A 25,122-nucleotide genomic window follows, 5' to 3' on the forward strand; every position below is an offset into this window, starting at 1 on the left:
TTTTGGCCTTTTTGCCTTTTACAGTAGTCCAAGAAACTATCAAAACCTCATTATATTTATGTAGTTTGTCCCCAAATCCTACCAAGTTTTTTTTTTTCAAACTACTATTAAAGTTCATATGAAAGTTTAATAAAAAAAAGGAAAAAAGAAACTACACCAACTCTCAGAACTAGTAAACTTGTTTGAAAATATTTGAAAATTCCCTTGCAAGATCGTATTATCCCTGCTTTCCTTCAAATGTGGTCGTCACCTTAACATCACAAATGTATCAACTGGCAACTTCCAACAGTACAAGGTTTTTAGGTGTTTTGACAAATATATTTATCAGAGCCACAGCAACCTATTCTAAATTAGTTGGTATTTTACATATTCCTTAGACCATTATTACTAAATTATTTCTAGGAAGTTACTTTTTATTCTCTTTACTGGTGAATATGGGGCCTGGAGTTTGGCTTCCAATACCATCAGTCCAGTTTGCAGTGACTGTTTTATTTTATTTTGTTCTAAATAAGGTACAGCACTTTTGTGCTGATCAGTTAAATAGTTATTAGTTTTGAATCAAAAATGTTTCAAACACTAAAATAACTACCATTTAAAGGACACCTCTCAACTCACAAGTCAACTGTTTCATTATTTTAAAAGCAGAATCAACTTTAGATATGGATAACATTTTCAAAGTGCTGTAAAGATAACTTAGTCTAAAATAACAATTTCTGACTATTTTGTGGAAGTATTTTGAAAACTTCATCACGTATCACCAGTAACTCACTGCACTCATAGGTACAGTTTCCAGTGCAACTATTTGTGATGGATGTGGAATTTGTGAAGAAGTTACAGCCTATACACCTCAAAAACCCTACTTCAGACTTACAGGGTATGTCTTTTTAAAATTCCCTCTTATAATAACAAATCTGGCACCATAAACAAATGCTTTCAAATGATGTAGGAATATCTCTTGCATTATCCACTTACATTTTCTTTCCCCTTTTATATTTTTTTTGTTTTGTTTTGGTTTTTTCCATTTTGTTTCATTTCTTGTTTTCATTTTGTTTTTTATTTACATAAACTATATTAAAGATATAGACTGTTATACAGTCTGGTTGAAGAAAATCTAGAAAGAGTTCAAGTGTATTATGAAAACTACAAGTTCTTTGTTAATACTGAAAAATTATTTACTGAAGCCCTAGCTTTTGAATTCCATAGAAGAGAGACCTGATTTAAAAAGTAATTAAAGAAAAACGGCTTGTTTCAGCAATATATTTAACAAGTTAAATACACTGACCTGCAAACCCCATTTCTTTAATCTAACACCTTATAAATCTCTTCTGTAAGACAATTCTAAAGAACATGATTCCTAACCTCTGTATGTCCCTATTCAGGCTAAGATCTGCTGACTTACCAACTTAGCAAAATCATATAAATATTATAAAGGGTAATATTTAGAGCAACTCTGATTCTCCAGAACTCCAAATAAATGTTCCAGGTGGTTTGATGCAGATGTTGTATTCAAGAATACAATACTGCTATCTCAAGAGATGAGAATTCTTATTAACAGGAGACGCTTGAAACAAGAGAACAGAAAGAAAAACTGTATCCTTATGTTCTGTCCTTCCCTACTCAAAATGCATCAGGATTAAATTCTGTTGAAGAAAATAATATTTTGATGTAAAACGAGTCTGAGAAGTTTTAAATTTCCAGCAGACTGAGAAAAAGCCTATGATGCTGTTTGTTAGATTTGAAGAAACCGGTTTTTAATGTAGTTTGTGAAGAAAACTATTTTCTCATTTTTAATTTATTTCTTTTTCTGAGCTGCAAGTACGTTTGTAGTATTACTGGTCCCTAGCAAACAGTATCTGTCCATCTACTTCATAATTTCAATTAGGAAGGCAGACGTTCCTTCACATTTTGTCAATATCTCATCAGATTCACATTCCAGCAAAGTGTAAATACAGGAAAGGTAACAGCAGGGGACAATTACTTCTGATGGTCTTACCAGAGAAATATCATAGAATTCAAAAGCACAACAGAAAAACAAGAAAGAAGCGATGGGACTTCTACACAAAGCTGATTGCTCCTTTCTGAGAGCCTAGAGCCAAACATGTAAGGGCAGGATATATAGTTTGAGTGCCTATTTCACAACTGCAAGGGTCCACAAGCAGATGGCTTTACACAGGACACATCTTGTACCATTGCAAGAAAATACTAGGAAAGCTCTGGGAACACCAAAACCAGGTGCAGATATTCCACAATTTAAATTTTCTGCAAAGCTGAAATAAGATCAAAGCATACAGTCAGGTGCTTCCCACTTAAAGGGTATTTTGATGTAATAAGGAATTAATGCTTTTAGTTCAAAAATAGAAGGAAGCCACAACTGCTACTAATTGAAATTTTATTAAAATATATGGGTTTTTTTCACCAGTTTGTAAATTCAGGCATCAGAGACTAATTTGTTAAATAAGGAAGACAGATTGCAGCCTTCATCAACCAAAACAAACTTCAGATTTAATATTTAGAAAATGGACTTCATTTGCAGAAGAGATGAGACTAAAGTACGTAAGATGCTGCACAACTTCAACTTTAAACTGACAGCACATGGAATTTTTCAGCTTATTTCACACATAATAAGGGGGCAATAGAGATGGTGTATGATTTAAGTAAGGCACCAGAATAGGCATCCAGTCTTACATCTTTATTTTAAGATAAAAATAATAATTTTAAGTTATTTTAATAAAAAATTAATTTAAGATAAAAAATAAATAATAAAATTTTCAAAAGTCAAAAAACCCTAGAATTAATTCATCTCAGAAAAGATCGTTCTTCTCTAAGACTATACACCAAGACTGACAGATGTCATTCAAGCCATCTTAAGCAAACTATGGAAGATCAAATATTCATTTGGTTTCATTACAGTCTTCACAACAAGGGTTCAATGCAATGACACTATATTTTAACACACACAGTAAAATTTCAGAGTTCAGGATTCAGAAATCAAGACTACAAAGAGAATCAGGAAATGTCCATGTAGCCTGTACCATAAAACAGAATGTAATGTTTACAATTGTTTTGTTATAAACCTAGTTACACAAAATGGTAATAAAAATACTGGTGCTGCCTGCCTAAAAAACTTCACTATTTCTACTAGTTGTTTTTTTCCATGGTAGTGATCTGCAAGACTGCAACTTTTGAGGTTGTGAGAGAACATACTGATTTTGATACCAGTAATGTAAATAACCCTTTTTACCATAAGGTTACTTTTACATCTTTGTCTTCTCACCCATTTGCACACAAAACAAAACTATGATTTGTAACAGCAATTATATGGTTGTGTCATGGGTAATGTTCAAAGACTAAAAAGGGGAGTCAAGAGAAACTGAAGCCTGGCTTGAAGGATCAAGGATGTCCTCTTGCACAGTTGTCAGTTTTGACTGAAGAGGTTCTGATATCTTGGACTAGCAAAACATCAAAGTTTCTGACTGCAGATTGCTTCAAATTTGAAGTGCAGGACTTTTACCCATGTTGTAAGGCTGGATTGGAAGATGTAAAGCTGAAAGAGAAAGAAAAATGTGTTTTAAAATATTAAATCATGTCACATTCAATAACAGAATTCCTTTCACTGGACTTTAATATAAAAAATTTTTTAAAGAAAAATTTAAAAAGAACTGACAGGTGAAAGCAGACAGTACTATAACTCAGACAGTACTATTACTTTGCACAGAGCATGTTATTGCTTCATTCCTTTAAAGAATCCCCTTTGGAGTCCACATATCAGCATGAAAAGAGGCACCTTAAAACCAGAAAGCAACAGATGAAACATCTCTTTTGATTGAAAGCCTTTCTTTGGTGTGTTATTCGTAGTAAAGTAAATCCATTCATTAGATGAAGAACTCAGGTTTGATTTATTTTCTAAATATACAGGCCATGTTTTAAAATTAACTTACGTAAATTTTATTTAAGTAATAGGAGCATGTTTCCAGAGAAATTCATTACCATAAAATGGGTAGAAACCATCTTATCAATAAAACAATTTTTTGCTGTAAAGCTGCTAAACTTTAGAGTAAAATAAAAGACAAAAAATTGGGAGTTTTCAGAGTAGTTTCAGTGTGAGCCAGTAATCAGTATTTTAAGAATAATTAATAATGTAAGTTGCATTGTCACAGAAAATAATTTATTGCTTCTCTTTACTCCTTCACGTTTGTGGTACACAGCATAGGTTGAAACCCAACTATTCAAAACATCACTTCAACCCCAAACTCATACAGGAGTAAAACCACTGTTCACACACTTTTTCAAGACTTGAGTATTTAAAGCACATTCCACCAGCATCTCCCTCCCTAAAGGTTCACCAAATTTCTACAAAATCTGTTGTAAACTTGTATTAACATTCCAACAGTGTCTCAGCTGCACTGATGCTACAGTGCAGTCAATGTTAAAGAATAGACACTGCAAGGCAGTAACTGTTTTTCCTTCAACTTATTTACAAGGTTAGTTGAGAAGATATTAATGGCATGTCAGCCTTAGCAGAGCATATGCTCCACACCAGTGAAGTAGTATAGCTCAAATTCAAAGCTCTGTCAAAAAACAGTCTTGTCGGAGCAGTCCCACTTGCTTTTTGACAAATTGTAACACAGAAGACACGATTTTTCAGGTTCTGATCTTCTAGAACAAACAACCAATCTCAAGTAAACACTGTCAGCAGCATAGAAAAAGACGCTGCAAATTAATTTCCTAAGTATTAAATTTCAATAACCCAACTTTTACGCAATATAAGTTTCTTTTCTTTCTTAAAGGCATAATTTTCTTTGCTTTTCATATTATAGGAACCTCTCCAAAATGGAAGCAGGAGGAAGACATGCAACTTTATGTTTTTTCAGCTAAAGGTAAATCCATGAAACATGCCAAAGAGCAAAATCAAAGCCACTGAGCTTCCCAAAAACACTGAAAAAATGAGTACATTTCCTAAAAATAATTGACAAATCTATACCAAAAAAACATCACTAAGGGAAGTTCCATTACCAGTGGATTCTATCCACATGTTGCATCTTGTAGGATCAGTGTCATACAATCTATAAACTGCATTTATAAGTAGTTTATATTTATGCACATCTTTTATAAAACTCTATTTTAGACAACTTATGGTATCCATTTGCCTGATTCCCTAATGCTACTGGTATTAATAATAATCCTACTAATACTGTAGCATAGTAATGTAAGCTGTATAAAGTCTACTAATACAATTATATAACTGGAAATAAAAATCACAGTGGAATCCTTCCTTTTGTTAATTATACATTACAATGCTATTTTGTTTATACTGTCATTCAGGTGTGGGTGGACAAGCAAGGTAGCTTTTAATACTGCAAGTCTTTTCATAGTGGAAGAAAGCAGTAACAGAGACAGATAACTTAAAAGCATCATCCATAACTGTAAACTGATGACATCTTGCATAATCTGCAGTTTAGCATATTCATACTATTCAACGAACATTTACTAGAACTAAAGAACCATCATTATTATAATTATTGTTCCTTGTCATGAATGTTCTCACAACAAATCATTTGCTATATATGATCCACCCTAAAAAAAAAAAAAGTGCACATATAATTTAAAGGATCATAATAAGTTTGGAGCCTTAAACTCTTTCCTCAACCACTCTTTTGTATTGACTATGCAAAGTGTATGATAACCTGGTTACAATATAGTTTACTGACAATTAGCACTATTTTCAAAATACAAATGCCCTAACAATTAATCCTTACTACAGGAAAAACCAGTTTCCAATTTTTTTTTAAACTTCATCCATCAGCCAAAGTACTTTTCTGCATTACATTTGTGAAGAAACTTTTTAATGATGACATGCAAAGCAAGAGATCAGAAATACTGTTTCTTTGCTACATTAACCTCTGCACTTCCCAATAAATTACCTTTTACAACATTACTAACTTTTCCTCTATATTAAAGCAGAGTTGAAATGTGGGGAAAGGAAGATCCGAAGTAAAACTCCAGTCCTACGTCAGTTAATTTTTATGTGAGGTCTGAGAAGGTCAGTTTGCATCTGACCACACAAATTGCATGATCAAATCTCAAGCAACAACAAAACAAGATCAGAAAAAAAACCACAAAAAAGAGAATCCTCAAACTCTCACAGTCTATTAAAAAAAAATATCTTACTTGGAATTGTAGAAATCAAAAGAGGAAGTCACTAGCAACAAATTAAAAGTTACAAATTTTCCTTGAGATAATGCTTTATAGAAACTTTGCTTAGAAACAGTATATCAAGTTATGTACTATGAATTATTCTCTTAAAGAAGACAGACTACAGACATGGGAGATAATCTGAAAAACATTAGTAAGGTTTTGTACAAAAAAGGAATTATTTAGCCCCCAGCCTGCAGAGAACTTGAATATCTACAATGAAAACCAGAGAAATTTATAACATAAGCCCTTACACCAGAAGGATGCATACAATGCATACAAAAAAATCTTACATTAGTAGATTTCTCAATGTCTGTAGAAGTGCTATCTTCATTTACCCCTATACCAAGAAATTAAATATTCTTTTAAAAATTCAACTACCTTTAAAGATCTTTAATCATTCAATATTTAATGAAAAGATAGATACAAAACAGCTCTGCTGATAACAGCTATCAACTCAAAGGCAAGTGGAAAACAGAGTATGAATAGTCATTGTTCAAAGCCCAGGTGCAAAAGAATGATGATCTATTAAGAAAACAGGAATCGTCTCTTACAAAGCAAGATGTTATAACTTGTGAACTTTTTTGATCATGCAATTTGAATGTCTGTAAAATGGGATTCCTCATTTCCCAGCCAAATCCATTGTATCTGCAGTGCAAGGGAAGCATATTTTGACTTTGCATGTAGCCAGTAAATTATTGCATGTATTCCTAAAAAGATAAATTGACTCCAATGTTCAGGTGCTGATGTGAAGTAAAACAACATACAAGTACCATCCTTCTACTGGGCTTCCAGCAGGCACAGTAAGATTACTCTGGGGCCATGTAAGGTCTGCATAAGCATGGCCCTTTGGGAAATCTGTACACAAAGAAAAAAAATCTGTACACGTGATGACATTTATCTCCAGACATTACCTGAATTACCTGACATTACGTTACCTGAATCAATTTTCCAAGCTTGGTACTACAGCAACAAGTTAGTGGCTTTGCATTTATTACAGGTAATATAAAAAGATTCAAGTGACTACTGTGCTGCACCTTGAATTTTAAGCATGTAACATTAACATGACAGACTGCAAAGCTCCTTGAACATTATTTCTCAATTCAGGCCTGCAACTTCAGTTCAACTTCTTTTTCTGCAAGTCATTTGTATCACTACATGGATAAGAATTTTCAAAGTTGAAATAACCATAGTCAGGATAAAACCACACATGTGTTTTCAGATCTTAGCTCTGCCCTTGACACTTATTGAACCTACAGCAGTCTGACAGTATTTGTGACTCACACTTTCTCATTTTCCCTTATACAGTAAACAGAGAAAAAAAGGGAAAGAGGCTAGCTAAGTTGTTTCAAAAGGGAAACAAAAACTCCTTGAAAAGTAATCCAAAAAGCGAATGAAAAAACCTTTCCCTACAGTAACGTTGATAGTTTTGATGGTTTTCCAAGAGAGAATTGAAAGTTATCATCTTACACTTTTTCTCTTTTGCATTGCACTGGAAGTGTTTTCTTATTCTTCCACCAGTAATTAAACAAGGACAAAATGCCAAGGCACTTGAGATAAAAGTTTTGTTTCCTCTTGTATCTTAATGATAGCAAGTGAATCTGAAAGGTTTCAGTTATTTGAAGCATACAACTATAAAATAAAAGTAATTTTAACAAATTAAAACTTCAGTATTAAAGACTAGTGAGATAAAAAGTTCTGCATTGACAGTCTTAAATCTTCTGTTATTAGGCACAGGGCTCAATACTGCATGTTTCTTCACATTGTCTCATTTGCATTCTATATATAAAAATTCTGTGTTCATGTACTAAATATCTTTCTACATTTAGCATATCTAATCTTCTGCTGAAAGGGTCGGTTGTGTCATTTTGCAATGCAAACACATAAAATAACACAATTACAATATAAAAACCCTAAAACACTTAAGACTGACATTACAAAAGTGAGGATACCCATAATCACCATCTGTGGCAACTCATGGACTTTCTCAATCCAACCTCAGCTGGTGATTCATCCACTACACAATTCTGGCAGCACTAAGAGCTGGCAATGCAAAATTGGGTTTATTGCATTTAATAGTGACTGTATCAATGCACATATGTGTACCTTCTGTAACATTACTTTGACTTTATAAACTAAAATAAGTAGATTTAGTTCAGAGTCACTGAAGCACCTTCCCATACCACTTAGAACCATTTAGTAACAAAAATCAAGACTTTCTGAACATCAACAAGACATTCAAAAAAGAAAACCCATAGAATGTTTAAAATACTAGAAGAAATAGAAAGAATGCAGGACAAGTTCAATTCAAAGCTAAATTTTCAACAGGTATCAAGAAGTTTCAATCTTAAATATGTATATTTTGCTTTAAAAATATCCAGCAAACCTAGTATTAATTCTTTCCATAGGCCACACTGATGTAGTCATTATAGCTGCACAGTAAATAAATTTTAAGGTGTTTGTTAATCAAGTATGATACAGTAAGTCAAAGTTAACAAGGGTTCTTCTTAAATACTATGAATGCTAAGAAAAACCTTCAGGCACCAAAGGTAATTGTTCCATATTTCACTGTGACGTAGGAAGTTCTAAAGCACAGTCACTGAAAATTACTATTAAAACTTTCTTTCACATGAGAAAAGGACTAATCACAATCATCTTCAATCTGATATTAAAAAAACAAAGGCAAGCTAGCAGGTAGAACTGCAACTATGAAAACCCCCTCATCATTAGGTTTAAAGGCATTTTCAGATATGGCCACATGGATGTTTTATGGGTTTTTTTTCGAGAATGATGTTCTTTCTCCTCTCCCCACCTCCTGCCAACTACTTAATTACTGTTACATGAAAGCCTCACAGAAATGATTACATAAATTAAAAAAAACCCTCTGAATCTCTAAGTATTAGAATTGTACTAGTACCAGACAAAAATCACATGTAAACAACTATTTGATTTTTTTTTTGGTTGATGATGATCCTTCAACTTAAGAGGTCTCTGGAAAGAAGGAAATTACAATCTGGAACACAGATATCTTAGTCTCATTTCCTTTCTATGAATAAAGTCAAGTTTAAAGTGCATAATTTAACAGCATAGCAGAATTATACATTCATCAAAAAATATATTCATATAATAAATCATTTATATTCAAACTTCTTGACCAAACCAGTTTCTAATGCTCTATTTAAAACACCAAAAAAAAGTGTATGAGTGCAAAGGAAATTAACTGACAGTACGACACAGAGGCTTCCATTATTCCATTACAAGGCTATGACTTTTTGTTTTGGCACCAGCAGCATGAAACATTTGGTAAGAGAGGAAAAGAAAAATTATCTTTCGAGACCAACAATAAATTCCTAAGACACAAAGCCACACACACCTGTTGCCATGTGGCTTTTTGCAAAAGCCACACTGCTTGCTGGGCACCCAAACATGTTTACTTTCACTAGCAGAGGTATGTTCCAAGCCTTCCCTTCTAACAGTTGAAATGTTATCTGGAATGAACAACGGAGGTTCATCAAGTGAAAGACTTTTGCTACTTCTTCTCTGGCGAGGTTGGAGAGTCTTATCATTTCTTTTGGATTTGTTTTTTTCTTTATCATCCTCTTTCAGATGTTCCACAACAGGGTGATCTTTTGTCTCTGTCTCTTCCTTTGTGGAGTTATTTGTTTTTAGCCCAGTTGCAAACTGGTGTTTCTGCCCGTGGGTTTGCTTCTGACCAAGATTTGAAACATGCCCTGACAATGAATGCGCAGAGTGGTGGGTATCTTTAGAACAGCTTTGATGAGTAGGAGATTTCTCACTTGCTCTTTGAACTGATGACTTCTGTGCTTGCCCAGAAGCCTGGGCTCGGGGTATTTTCTTCAGCATTGTATTAGTCTGCTTTTTTATGGTCACTCCTGAAACACAGCTCTTTGCTTTCAAACTCAGATCAGATTGTTTCTTCCTAATTTTAACTGGGTTATTTGGATGCTGATGACTCTCTTGTTCATCTGCAGTGCGCTTCAGACCTGCTGAAGATGGACTGTGAAGACCCGAAGCAGTAACACCAGCTCTCGTTCTTGAACGCATCACTTCTTGTTGCACCGTACCCGATTTCTGCCGAGTATCTGAAGTCACATTTTGTTTATTCTGTGTTACAGATTTACTGTGCCGGGGCCTAATGTTCTTTTCACATTTTGTTGAAATGCTAATTTGTTTCTCATCATCCTGAAATTTTAATGCCTCTGGGCCTTCTACTTTAATACTGCTGATCTGCTGCTGTATGTTTTGGTTTGTTTGGTCAAGAACAGTGCTTTCTAAAACAGTATTTCCTGGGTCAGCAGAAGTCAACTCTTTGCTTTTTAAGTCTTTATTATCAAACTCTGTACTGTCCAACAGTTTCTCAGATGGAGTTACAGTTTTCTCCACTCCCTTGTCATCATCTCCAGCTTCTGTTACACATTTGTTTACTGACATATTTTCATCAAGAACTTCCACATTGTGGGAACCTAAACTACAATCAACCCCCTCTTTTACAGAGCTGGACAAATCTGAAAAGGTCTCACAAATTTCATTTGGATTCACACAAGTACTAAATGGATCATTAGCTTTTCCAGTTACTCCAATCTCATCACACTCTTCTGTTTTCTTCTCTGATTCCTCTGCTTTATTATCATCAGTCTTCTCTTCTGAAGAATTTCCCAAGTCCATTGAATCAATCACATCATTTGACTCATTTTTAACTGGAGTCATTTCAGGATCTGCAGATACTGAACAAACTGGCTCAGCATTCTCAGATTCAGTCTTCGTTGCAACCTCTGCTATTTCCTTTGTTTCTCCAGCAGGAACACAGGCTCCTGTTAAATCAGCACAACTTAACTCTTGCAATGTTTCCTGAACTTTTGCCTGCTCAAGGGTTTCGGACTTTACTTCATTCACATCTTCAGGACTAGGCAGACATTTTGTATTATTTTGGGATGCTGTTACTGCCGCTGTTCCTTCTATCTGTCCTAATCGCCTTGCACTACGCCTAACCTCTTTAGGTTGCTCCACTTTCAAGGGTGCAGCAACATCTGTCTCTTTAACTGGACTTCTCTCTTGTTTCTGTCCACTTTTTGGAGCAGATCCACTTTTTACAGATGATTTCTTGGTACTAACAGGAGGAGTAACATTCGAACGCTTGGCCAGCGTACTCTGTCGGAGACTCCGTACTGATTCTAGGAAGGGAAAAAGGAAAGTGCCTTAGCTTTTCTGCTTCCTTCTCTTTGCAAACACAAGATTTACCTAGAATAGAGCTGATTTAGGTTACTAGACACAAAGAGAACTTAGTTGTTTACTAAACTTTAAAAAAAAAAAACCCTAACCCAAAATACCTGCATTTTGACTTTGCACTGCCATAGTTTGGACATAAAATCTAATTCTTCTATAGCAATTATTCTATATTATTATTACTCTATAATAATTATATGTAAATTCTATAATAATTATATGTAAAATTATTCTAAAGGCTATGAAAATTCTGAGTAGTATATATAAAACAGAATATACGATAAAAAGCCAATCAAAACCAACTGTACTTTTACCATTCAATCTTTTCTGCCTCAAACAAATTTTGCACAAGTTCTATTGCGATTAGAAATATAACTATGAAGTTTAAAATGTTTGTAGAGAACACAGTCTATGAATCCGAGATCCAGTCACAATCTCATTTGATGACATCTCTTACCTTTCCTAAACAAGAAACCATTTCAGTGCCTTTTTTAAAAAGTATATTCACCAGCTTTGTACCACAGGCCCTTATTTAAATTTTGATCTCCATATTGAGTAATTTTATCTTTTTACTCAGCCTGCTCTAGAGGGGATAAAAGCAGAGTGGTAAATAACTCCACCAGTTCAACAAGTTAAAAAAGCCCTAACTATAACCAATTTGCTATCACAAAGAATTCAAACATTTTATTAAAATATTAAGTATATTGATATATTTTTATTAAAGACTTAATAACTGCAATTACCATAACGGAATTTAAAGCAAATAGAAAATACCCAAATAAAAACAAATAGAATCAAAATTTTAATTGGAAATAGAGACATGCTAACATAATATTCCAATGTTGATTTTCAGCTCTACCATGCTTTTGTTGGTGAGGAACCACAGTGCTAATCTGATGCAGGTAAAAGCTTCAAAATCTCAAAAATTAGTTTAAGGACCACAAGGCATAAGGAAGACATTAAGTATTTATTAAAGAAGAATTCTAATTGAACCATACCATATGGATGCCAACTTCTAGCTTCAGTGTGTGAAAAGGGAAGTGTATGCATTTGAATTCACACAACCAAATATCAAACCTTTACTTGACATTTATAAATGTTGGGGGGTGGGATTGTAAAGATTTAATTTACTTCAAACATGCAAACATATTATCTATGATCACCTTGTGCCATTAAGCGTGGTGATTTCCTCGGTGATGTGACTGATGTTTCTTCAGCACGACTCCTCAAATTCCTGTGAGGTGAAACAAGCTCATCATCATCAAGGGTGTCATTACCACTCTCTTTAACTCCTTCTTCATCCATAGTATCATCCAGACCAATCACTGGAAAAAACAAACAAACAAGAAAGAGCCTAAAACTTAAAATTATCAAAAAAAATTGCAGCTGTAATTCTGAGCAAAACAGTGTAAGAAGCAGGGAAAAATTAATAAAGTGGACATCTAAAAACAAATAAAATGGGGAAAAAAATGAAGAAAGGCAGGTCAGAAAATTCCCATGTGAGGTAGATTCAGTGTAGAAGAAGCTATCACCCAAAGCTTAAAATTTCTGTAGATAGTCCTTATAGCTTTTGTGTGGACTCACATTTTTTGGGGTTTTTTTTGCCACAGGAAGGTCCCCAGTCTTAGAGGATCAGCTGTCCCTCACTGTCCCTTCCCACCTAAGAAAAAGTGAAGAAAGGTAAACAGCAGAAAGAGCTGATCCAGGAGTGCATAGAGTTTAAAATCACAGTTTTCTCACAGGATACAATTTAAAAAGTCTTAAGTCCCAACCACATCACATATGTGATCTGCAATGTCTTTTTGGAAAATCATTAAGTGCAGCAAGCACTTGGTCTCCCAGGAGAGACTGAGAACATTGTCTTCAGTGAATTCTTATCCTCCACTAACCTGAGAAGGATCCCTGAGGTTGCTCCTGAAAACAGGTTTCCTAAGAGGCAGTCAGGCCATTCTAGGAGCCATTCTCCTCACTTGCTTAAAGTTTGGTTCTGCAAGGGTAACCTCTCCTATCCCAAGACCCTATGCGTGACTAATGAATCCTGGTCCCCGTGGGATGCAAAGTTTGTGAGATCAAGCCAAATACCCAAGTGATTCTTGGGATGTAGGATGATCTGACGAGTACAACAGAGACTCCAAACAATCAAATATGCCTTTTTTTTTTTTACTATTCAGGTACCTACTTAGAAGCATTTTTAAGATAAACTCACATGAGAGATATAAGACATCTAAATAATTCTAACAATTGCTTCCTTAAAACTGATATAAATTAATACACCTGTCACAGAAGTAAAAATAAGCAAGAAATTATTCTAAAAATTCAAAGGTTTAATTTATCTCAGAAAATCTGTCAATTCCTGCTCCTTTTCAAGTCTAATGTTACTGCAACTTAAAAAAAAAAATGCTTTAGTGATGGCTTTACATACTTCAAAAATAACAAAAATTGGAAGCTGTAAAACACTGCTAAAAACAAACAGTGATGAATAATCAAGTTTATCAAGACTGAAATTAAGTCTACAATCACCTGCCATGAAGAATTAAAAAAATAAAGCAACCAAGCAACTTGTCAAAAGTTCAAATATTAGGAAGTTTTTTAACAGCCTCTTAAGGAAGGGTTGACCTTGGCACCCAGCAACCAGCACTCTGGATCTTTGTAATTAGACTGGCTGCCAGGAGCTGAAAGCCAGAAGTTTCTTAAGCTGACAACTCATCATCATTCATTTTATTTCACCCATCGTTTTTAGTTACTGAACTGTATGCAGCAGTTACAAGGAAAAGTGTGTTTGTGGAACACTGGCAACTTCCACTTTCCAAACCAGAGCCACCTTTACATCTGTGCGTGTGTATGGACATACACAGATACAACACACAAGCTGCAGGGGACTGATAATGTTGGGCTTACTCTGCTCAGCAGTGTTCCTTAATCACTTATTTGCTATAAACTACATACTGAGAAGGACACACTGGTAAACAGATGACATTTTAACCGCCCCATTAGACTCTATTTCCCCCTACATATCTAATAATGGCTATTGTCCAAGATGACAAGCTGAACAAGGTGGACCCTCACCCTAACTCCAGCTGCCCATTCTTATGTTTCCAAAGACTATGAACTCCCAACAGGTCTTCACTTTGGTATTAGTTTTCTCATAATGTTCCTACAAAACATGAAACTGGTTTTTGGGAACAAACTGTGACAAAAGAGACTCCTTTCAGATTTAATTTTGTTTCTTCTATGTAGAAATAAACTAAGCTACTAAAGACAACATGAAAAATAAAAACTATTCAGACAACTTCTAAAACAGCTCTGCAGCATATTTCAGGGCTGACATTAGAGGCTCAGGTTTTACAATGCTCTTGCTCAAGTTATTGAATTTATACACCCTCCTTTATTAATAACAAAAGAGATACATTCAGTCTACTATTTACAGTCTGAAATATTAGAATTAAAGCATTTTCATACTTACAAGACTCTGTGCAGTAGCTTTAATTTTACAGGGGAACTTGAAACACAGAATCTTGCAAATTTCAAACCACCTGAGCTATAACTCAGCTAGTACAGACAGCCTCATGAGGCCCCCAGGTGAGGAACATTTGACACAGACCCTGCTGAGAAGTAACAGAAAACAGCAATAGATAGAGAGGAGACTAGGAAAGTAAATTATGAAAGAGAAGTTGAAGTAGAGAAACAGAACAGGGAAAAGTAAACTAACAAAAGCAAAACCAGAAAGAACTTTAAAAAAATAAAAAAGACAGAAATGATCTTAGTAACCAATAACTAAAGATTATCTCAGTAATAAATATAGAAATCAGAAGAATAAAAGATAAAAGAAAAAATAAAGAAAAAACATATCTGAATAGAAAAAGTTGTACACCAGTGTACAACTGAATAGACTGCAAATATGAAAAATACAAATCGCATTTCGTGGAATTTTCCACACAGTGGAAAAGGCACCACTGACCTTCAACTTACTGTTTTGAGTCTCTCCATGTAAAGTATCTAAATTTCCAAACTACTGTGCTGTACTATTGACTCATTTTTATATAAGTTATACAATAACAGAATAACATACAATAAAAATAATTTACTTGTAAATTAAAAGTAATACTTTCCATGTGCTAAAACAAAAGCATGACCATTTTTTAATTCTTTAGTAATGTAAAACTGAGGAAAAGGAAAACAAGCCTTACTTTCTGAAGAAAGAGGAGGTAAGGAGAAGAAAACAGCCCTAAAGACATCCTCACAAGTTCTGACATCCATAAATCTTTATTAACATAAATCTTCCCTTAATTATTTTCAGCCACAAGATAAAAATATTCAGAGTTTTGACACAATGATCAAAGTGATTCTCAACTACAGAACTAAATTTCTTTTTTGTAGATGTTAGCCCTGGATTTCTTTTCCTTAGGTAAACACATGGAACAGAATATCACTGTTTTAAAATTTCTACTGTTTTATATGTGAACACCAACATAAAAACCTAACATCCTTTAATGAAAAAAAGTTACAGTCTAAAACAGTAACTAACATGTCTAGGCAAGTCTTCAGAAGAGCTAATAAACTCTAATAAAGAAACGAAACATACGTAGATATTCACAAAATATCACTACCTCTCAAGACTGTAAAGGATGATGGTATATTTCGTATGAAAACCTTTTTCCTATTGACATTTGTGATGGAGAGAATTAAACAGAATTAAAAATATTTTCTTTTTAAGAAAAAATTTATTATCAAGAAAAATTAGTTGACTGGTGACACAACTTACATAAGGAAACATCAAATTCCAATTTTTTTACAAGAGTTTGCCTATAACCTGTTGAACTGAGAATTCACCTGTAAGGACCTTGTACTGAATGCCCAGTGCAAGAAAAGAATCAAAGTACCATGTGAAATACTAACTAAATATTTGCTCCTGTTCTCCATTAATCTCTACATTGTAAAGAGGTATTTTTCCTGTCTTTAGAAAAAAAGACATATGAAAATCAACTGGGATTAATAAATTTAATACAGCATGTATCTTGACAGAAGACTGCATATCCATTTTAATAAAAAGACGGAGCTACATCACAAGCCTACTGATTTGTAGTTCTTTAGCCACACAAGCCTATTACTAAAGGGAAATAAAAGAGCAGTGAAGTACAAATTTCAACAACAAAGTAAAAACACAGCATCAAACCAAGCACTTTAAACTAAATCACTTTATTAAGAAGGGAGTCTTCATGTCTTTACAATCAAAGAGCTCATCTAAAGAAGGACCTAAAATGGGGAAAACAGGTGGTTTTCCACCTACAAATAAAAAAGCATGCAAAATAAACATCCTCAAAGTTCTCAATACTAATACAGTAAATTTAAATTTTATATGGGAAAGTTACTACCTTTGCCACAAGACACTGTGAAAATATTCACATGGACAGCTTGAAGGAAGGAAGGAAGGCATAAAGAGGTAAGAAAACTGAGAGAAACAACTCTATACCAAATTTTGGGCTGGCATCTAAAGATTACATTAAAAATTACTTCATATGCAGGAGGAAAAATACAAATACATTTAGCTTTAGTGAAAAGAGCCTGAAATGCCTAACAGCCAGACAGCATACTTAAGTTTTTCTAGTCAGAACAACCAGTTGGGCTCTAAAGATTCAGTACGTAATCATGATTTTAGCAGAGGTAATATTCTTTCAACTGTACTCATGAAAACACAGGCTAAAACTAGAGAGAGCAGACTGCATTTGGGGGAAGCACTTTCCCAGCAGTAATCCAGAGGGACAGGAAAAAAAGAGCAAATAAAAAGATGTCCATAATGCACTTTGTACATTCTTACAGGTTCAGTCTTCATCATTTATGATAAATACCCGATTTTATAAATATACCCATAAACTAAATTGGTTAAAAGCTTTATTTTAATATGAACTCCAGAAATGTCTCCAGATGATAGGCAATTAAAATTCCAGTCCCTGTATTATGGCTATAATAAATCAAACTGCCCCAGTAAATGACATCCTGAAAAGCTACAGAACTCGTGATAGCTGAGAAGTACCAATTTAGTAAGAATGCTGGTTATTTAGCTCACTGGCATGTGACCAGTTTGACCTGCTATGCTCGCAGGTGGCTAAGCTTCCAGCAGGAACAGAACAAAACAGAAAATCCATCCCTAGGGTACCATACAAAGTTGAAAAAAATGTGTTGCTCTTGAGAATTATGTCATATCTCAACTTCAGAGTTTCTACTTCTCATTAAGGAATTGTTCAGAAAGACTGAAAAAAAAACAAAAACCAAAAACAAAAAAACAAACAACAAAGAAACCCCAAACCCACACTTCCTTATCCACTCACACCACCAAAACATTTAAGATGGCCAAGAGCTGTTCTATGTCAATCTGCTTTTCTGTGTTGGTCATTCAGAGCTTGGAAGAACAGCCACCTGATTAAACTGATAAAAAGAAACAGAGAGGTACCTAAAACATAATTTGAGATCCTTCTGATTGCTTCAAGAACTTGGATTTCATTTGTTTCTCATTTTGTCAAATTCTGTCCTTTAACTGTCAAGGAGAACAATTATATCAATTTCTAGTATCAACAAGAGGTCTTTTTGCTAATACCTACTTCAGGACAGGAAATGGCCTCCATTACTGCTAAGCTCCTATGAGCTGCAGTGAGTAAGACTTATGGATTGTACCTTGATTCACAGAAATAACAGAGAACTTCCTAACTCTGCCATAAGAGCAGCAATCTGCTCAGTCTAACTCCATAAAGCACCAACCTAACTACATCTTTGCTGTTTAGCAGTCACTCTTCACAAACACATTCTAAAAGGACTTCAGCATAACATCTGTAATTTGACCCCTACCCTATCCAGCTTCTGAGAGGGTCATAAAAAGTTACTTCTACCTCTGCTCAAAGCCATTATCAGGATCACCTGCAAAGAATCTTGTTTTCTCTAAATATGTAATTATTCAATCAGAGCTCAAAAAGACAATCCCATTCTATTACTCAATGGCAATTACAGAGCAAGCTCAGCAAGTTTGGTCTACTCTGTCTTTGGCTTTTGTTGGTCTTTGTCTGACCAACAATGTCATCTAACTGAAGAAACTACCTAGATCCAGAACAATCTGGATTCAGGCCAAGACAAAGATGAGATTATTTTTACTGGTACTGATATAGTTCTTCCTGAATAGACAGGCAACCAACATCCATTGCCATATTCCTTGCTATTTATCACATACCAGTACTGCTGATTAAGATGCTCAGTACAAGACAGATATGGACCTATTGAACGGAGTCCAGAGCAGGCAACAAAAATAAATGCAGGGCTGAAGCACCTGTCCTTTGAAGAAAGGCTGAAAGAGTTGGGGTTACTTAGCATGGAGAACAGGGGGACACCTTACTATGGCCTTTCAATACTTAAAAGGAACTAATTAAGAAAAATGGGGACAGGCTTTTTAGTATGACCTGTAGTGACAGGACAAGGGGTAGTGGTTTTACTCTAAAAGAGGGTAGATTCAGACTGGATATTAGAAAAAACTTTTTTTATTATGAGGGTGGTGAAACACTAGAACAGGTTGCCCAGACAGGTGGTAGATGCCTCATCCCTGGAAACCTTCAAGGTCAGGCTGGACAGGGTTCTGAGCAACTCGATCTAATTGAAGATGTCCCTGTTCATTGCAGGGGGGCTGGACTAGATGACCTTTCCCTTCCAACCCAAACCATTCTATGATTCTATGTTACTGTTCTCCCCAGGAGACGCATTTATAATTACAATTACAAAACCTGCATTTTTTTAGATAGATGCCTCTAACAAGCACTGACTGGAAATCGAACTTCAGCTCACAAAAATCTATGTGTTTCTGTCTTACAGACATGCACTTAAACTGTTTAAAAGACATACAATCAATTGCTACCAGTGCCCATCATATACAGTCAGATAACTGTAAAAAGACCCTAGTACTAACAAAAAGTTTAGTCCATGATGAATGATATGCAATATAAACCCTAAAGCTAAGGAAGACATGTTGATGAATAAATAATAACTTTGGATTAGGCCTTTTAAGAACTCCCAACAAACACTAACGTCAATGCAACAGTAAGAAAAACAGCAAAAAACAAACCCACACTCAAAACCAACTTCAGATCAAGAGAGAAGAGGTTATTAGACAAAAAAAAACTGATCTCAGAAATAAAGCAGAGAAAATGTTGTCACAATCCTGAGAAATTAGGTATGTGGGTAAGAAGTAGTCCTGAAACAAGCCTTTCTCGGAGCTTCTGCTACTCATGTTCACTTAAGAAATTTCACAGTTAAGACCCTGGGTTGAAGGCATATAAAGATAGTATCTTGTTTGTGCAGAGGTTTCCAAATACTCTTGAACTCTGCTCAAACCCACTTTCAAAGAAGTATTAGTGAGCCATGCCTTCTGTTCCTCCATTTTATCAAGAAGACCTAAAACCATTTTAGCTAAACATCTCTTCAGTCCAACTATTATTACCTTTATCTCTTCAGCTTGCTCACAGCAATCAAATAAGCTGGAGCATGAAATCTTCACCACTTTAACAACTCTACCAAACAGAGTACATTCCAGTTATTCGAGAAGCACCAAGCATTATAAATCTGTCCTCTGCTGGCCCTGTGAATTAATTTCCATGAGTATTTTACTCCTATTATTAAACTGATTAATAGTCTAGGCATGGGTTATGCAAAATACTGTTTGAAGGTCTAGAATAAATTGTGGTAAATAAATTTGTGCCTCTGGACAAAATAACTTTTTTTCTTCAGGAATGAAATCAAGAGTATAAGAAACACTGTCAGTGTTGTAGTTCTAAAAATACAGTAAGGCAAGTTTTGTGGTGAGAGTTATGCTTTTTTCTTTTTTGAATACATTGGTGAGCTTCCATCTAACCTGTCTGGAAAAAAAAAGGTTTTATATGGCTTAATTCTTAAGGGTACTATCATCTTGCACAACAGCATTCTTACCAGCAGACTACAGCAGCTCTGTTAGATCACCAACAGTATCAGACAAATCAAATAAATCAAAAACTATATGAACTCTGAAGAAAGACAAGCAAAGAAAGTTTACCTCAAAGTCATAATTGTTATTCTTAACTAAAAATTATAAGTATGTATTGCAGTCCTATCATGTCAGAGTAAGGACAGTTCTTATCAAGACCTACAAAGAGCAACAGAACAACAGCTAGAACATTTCATGTTCATTTTGGACACCTACATTAATTCCAAATTGCTTGGTTTAGTTTATTTCCTGAAATATGGTTCTGTTCTTGCTGCTTTCAGGTTTAAAAACAAAACATTAAATTCACAAACTCAGCATAAATCAAATCAGTTTTGATTCCCTTAGTCTGCAGACAGCCTGGAATACTAGTCCTCAAGTAAATACATTAGCTCACTTACTTTTTATGGACTTTAAAAATTAATTGTGATGATTTAAGTATTAATAATATTAATTATTGCACTACTGATCACTTTCAGGAGAAATATAAGCCAAAAAGCCCCCAGAAAGTTTCTCCGTAACTTCCAAAATATCCAGCTATATCCTACTGACTAATTCAACATTTTAACTGCAGTACAGGTTTACTGGAGGATGCACAGGATGCAGTACAACACAAGAATGTGCATCACTGATTTTGGTGGAATTTGATTTGGTTGTGTACATTGTACAGTCCTATGCAGAGTAAAAGGGACACAATTTTGTTTGGTGGGTTACAGACAAGGAAGGGTAAGAATACAGACTACAGCAAGAGTAAACAAAAGCATTAAGGATAGCCTCAAGAGTGTTCTACTGAAGTAGTAAAAGAATCAAGCACCTTGTTTTAGGCTTTGTAGTTAACTTTTTCATTACTCAATCAATATAATCTTTGATTTACAGTTTTCCATGCTGTAATACCACCTAATTCAATGAAGGTGAGAATTTAGCCTATTACTAGCTCAATAAAAAGTTAAATGTTGATATAAACACTTAACTGCATTAATCTGCAGCATTTCTCAGTAACGAACCTAACAAATAATTTTTTAAAACTTCCAATCAAAAAAAGAACACTACTAAGAATAGAGTATATTTTTGTCTCTTACACCGAAGTCAGTGTAATTACTCCAACTATTCATAAATATAAACAATTTCAGTGATTGGATCATCCCTTTTATCATCCCTTTTCCGTTTTTTGATCCTCCAAAACTACTCCACAACTGCTAAGATTATTTTTATTTAAAACTTCGCTCTAATTCGGTTCTAAATCAGGTATTCCAAACAGAATTGTATTATCATTCCAGGGTTTTGAAGCCAACCAAAACAAAACACCTGAAACCGGTATCAGCCCAGTACCAGGCAGCCTATCACCAACAGAATAACCCTGAGGTCAGAGCAGTAATTTGTACAACTCTCAACATGCTCCTTCTGCTAATCCAGACATACAGTATTTTTCAAGACAACTAGCAACTTCAGTGATCGGGCACAGTACTTACACTAAACAAATCACAGCTTCCACTGCGAATAATTTACACATACTCAAAGTCTAGGTTATTTGTGATCCACATAAGGAGCCCTCCTCTATTGTTACACTACAAAATTAAAAAGAACTGCTCAGTTTACATGCCAAGCATGTAAGCAGCACATCAAAAAGGGCAGGAAGGAGACAGAAATCCCAACTTATTATTTCTATATCACAAAAAAGGGTCGGTACTAGAGTATAACTGTATTTTAAATTGTTTAAATTGTAATCTTAAAAAATTATAAGATTTACCTGTAGAACAAGGCATCTGGAAATTGGGACCATTGCTATCCAAAACAGGCAAACAGAACTGGGCACTTGCAGATCCTAGCATAGGATCCTTATCGCTGAGCATGTTCTTCAGCGAATCCTCTAAGACATTTTGACTTGTACTAAAATCCTCACAGACTTCATTCTCCAGGTTGGATTCTAGAAATAGGGCATCATCTAAGTGTTCAGTAGGAATTAAATGGCTAAATGTATCAACTATATCCATGAAGACTCCTGTGTGTCTTTCAGCCCTATAGAAAGACAAGAAAAATACCATAAGAAAATAAGCTACAAACTGTAAAACACCTAAGAAACCAGCAAACTGTTTTGGCTGTTGTGTCTTATAAAAAATGCTTAAGGTATTTCAGAATTGTAAAAAAAAAAATTCAAAAAAAAGTCTGCTTATGGCTTAGTATGGCCCACTGCGTAACTAAAGACCAATTCCTTGATTATTTTTAAAAGGAATTCCATACTAAGTATATATAATCTCTGCTGTCAGCATCAGAGTGCTGTCACTTCTACAGAGCGTGTATAACTCCTTTCTACAATTTGTTTAAACCTTGAGCAACCCAAGAGGATGAGACATCAGAGGAGTAGGAAATGAACAAGTGAACGTGGTTAGCAGCACTGTGAGCACGTTTCTTTCCTCACCTTTAAATGTGAAAATGTGAGGTCAGCTTCCACTAACATCAGTGGAGCTGACAAGATTCCAGAACCTTCCACACTACTACCACATACTAGTGAGGACTATATTTCTGTTGAAAGAACAACTACCAAATACTTACAGCAAGTTACTTAAACTGCTTTCAAACAGCAAGGTTTTCTCTCTCTTAGTTTTCACCTATGAATACCTTCAATAAAATTAGAGAAATTTTATTTGAAAATCTGAGAATTCTAAGCTAGCTTCAAAAGGGCCAGGAGCCTCTTAAAAACCTCAATTTTGAAGAAATTTAGGTAAACTCCTAGAAGTTTACCTAAGGAACTGTATTCAAAGATAGCATCTACATTTTACAAAGGATTCCCTGTTTTCTAGATCTTCTCTGCAATGCAGCAGAAATGCAACTATTGCAGCAGAGACTGAACTAATAAGAATGTAAAACTACACAATAGACTGGAAAAAAGTCAACAGAACATTTCTTCAGAAAATTTTCATTACCATATACCTAGAGTGCTGAGAGACAACTAAAATAAACACGGTCAGACAGGCAAGGAAAATGGAGTTGTGCAATAGTGCCTGGCTTAATTTGGCATACAGAATACTCTGGGAGACCAGCTTCGGCACATAAAGCTGTTCAAGCTTTTGGAAACAGAAAAAGGACACACATACTCTCCTGCTCATTCCTTCACCATCCTCCTCCCACACACTAGAAAGGATTTTTTTCTTAGAAGAAGCACATTAATTAAAGGAAAATGACAAGTGAGAATTAAAGTTTGCAGTGCTTGAATTACTTTATAGATCACTATTCCAGCAACCTGCAACTAAATAAACCCAGTACTTACTAATGCTTAATAGGACAGTAAGTACACTTCCTTATGTGCATCAATAAGACATTTTTGTTTTAGCAATCAAACAGGAATACCTCAGCTAGATATATATAAGAGCTCTGCTAAAATTATAACACGTATAACATAAATAGTTATGCAATTTATTTTATTTCACAAGTTTACAAAAACTACAGGTTTAGTATGATAAATGTTTTATTTTGATTGGGTGGGTTTCATTAGGGTGGTGGGTTGTTTTTTTTTTTGCTTGTGGGATTTTGGTGGGTTTTTGGTGGGTTTTTTCTTAAACATGACAGTCTTTCTTCCTTCTCCCATGAGGCAGCTCAGAAGAAAACAATGGTCAGGTATAGCACTGTGTCTTTGCAGAGCATGGCATCTTTACAATTCCTACACAGTAACCACAACAGAACTCCCTAATACACAAGGTCCCAATGCCCAAACAGGCAGCACGAAGGGAAGTCTGGCTAAATCAGGTGCATTTAGTAAGCAGGTAACAGCCTTATCAGCAGGTGCATCATACTTTGAAAGCTCCCTCGCCAAAAAATGGACCGCTCTTATCAAGTAATGTAGTGCATCTACATATACACCGGGCCCACCAGCACCTATAGCAGTCAACACTGTTTCTGAAGCTATAAAAGTAATTTCCGAATCTGACCACAAATGAAGCAGTGAACTGATGGAACAGGTACTATGCTGCACTGTATAATCTGGTTTTATTATTATGCCAAGTACTTACAACAATTTGATACTACACAGGATAAACTACAAGAGGTGAAGTGGCTCCAAGTAAGACAATAATTACAAATGTTCCAACACAGTACTTTAAAGCACCTTCCTGTAATGACAGGTCTTTTTCATATTAACATTACATGAGGACAACAGCCACAGGATAAGATGATGGTGAACCCTGACACTAACAAGCATCAATGACACTGCAATAGAACCCCTGTGTATTGTGAGATTGTAGGAAACCTTTTGTATCCAAAATTCAAAAGTGACAGGCTTTGAACACATTTACAGAAACATATCTCAAGCTTTTTTCTGGATAGGAGAACATTTACATAATTGTTACTCAATTATCACTGTTACCAAAGCACTTAAGAGCAATGTTAAGCAGCAAACCTCGAGCAGAATGTTAGTTCTTGCAACAAAAATTGTTGCTGACAGAAATTAACTTTTGTCTTCAGCAATGTGATGGAAAAAAATATTACCTACAGTTTTGCAGGACTACCACACAGCCATTCAGAATACTAAAAGCACTGCAAAGTACCTGTCAAAGTAACTACCCGTGCATAGCCACAGCCACCTGCAGTGACACATAAGCAGCTAGCAGAGAAAATTCAAGAGGAATTTTACTGAAAGTTTTATTTCTCAAGCATGAGTCTATGATCAAGTATAAGTTCTACCCAGATTTTGCACTGAGAAATCA

At 35.0% G+C, this 25,122-nt stretch overlaps 1 protein-coding gene across 1 annotated transcript in view; it reads right to left on the minus strand.

The window, feature by feature from the left end:
• PHF3 (PHD finger protein 3) overlaps nucleotides 1-25,122 on the minus strand; it is a 48,670-nt gene that overhangs the window by 17,031 nt on the left and 6,517 nt on the right. Inside the window, 3 exon segments of the mRNA XM_050316300.1 lie at nucleotides 9,566-11,384; nucleotides 12,600-12,761; nucleotides 22,173-22,441. Of these exon segments, the coding sequence (XP_050172257.1) occupies nucleotides 9,566-11,384; nucleotides 12,600-12,761; nucleotides 22,173-22,416 (2,225 nt within the window). The 5' untranslated portion in view covers nucleotides 22,417-22,441.

This window comes from Myiozetetes cayanensis, unplaced genomic scaffold (assembly GCF_022539395.1).
Source record: "Myiozetetes cayanensis isolate MyiCay16 unplaced genomic scaffold, myiCay2020 scf2-11, whole genome shotgun sequence".
Classification (NCBI taxonomy): Eukaryota; Metazoa; Chordata; class Aves; order Passeriformes; family Tyrannidae; genus Myiozetetes; species Myiozetetes cayanensis.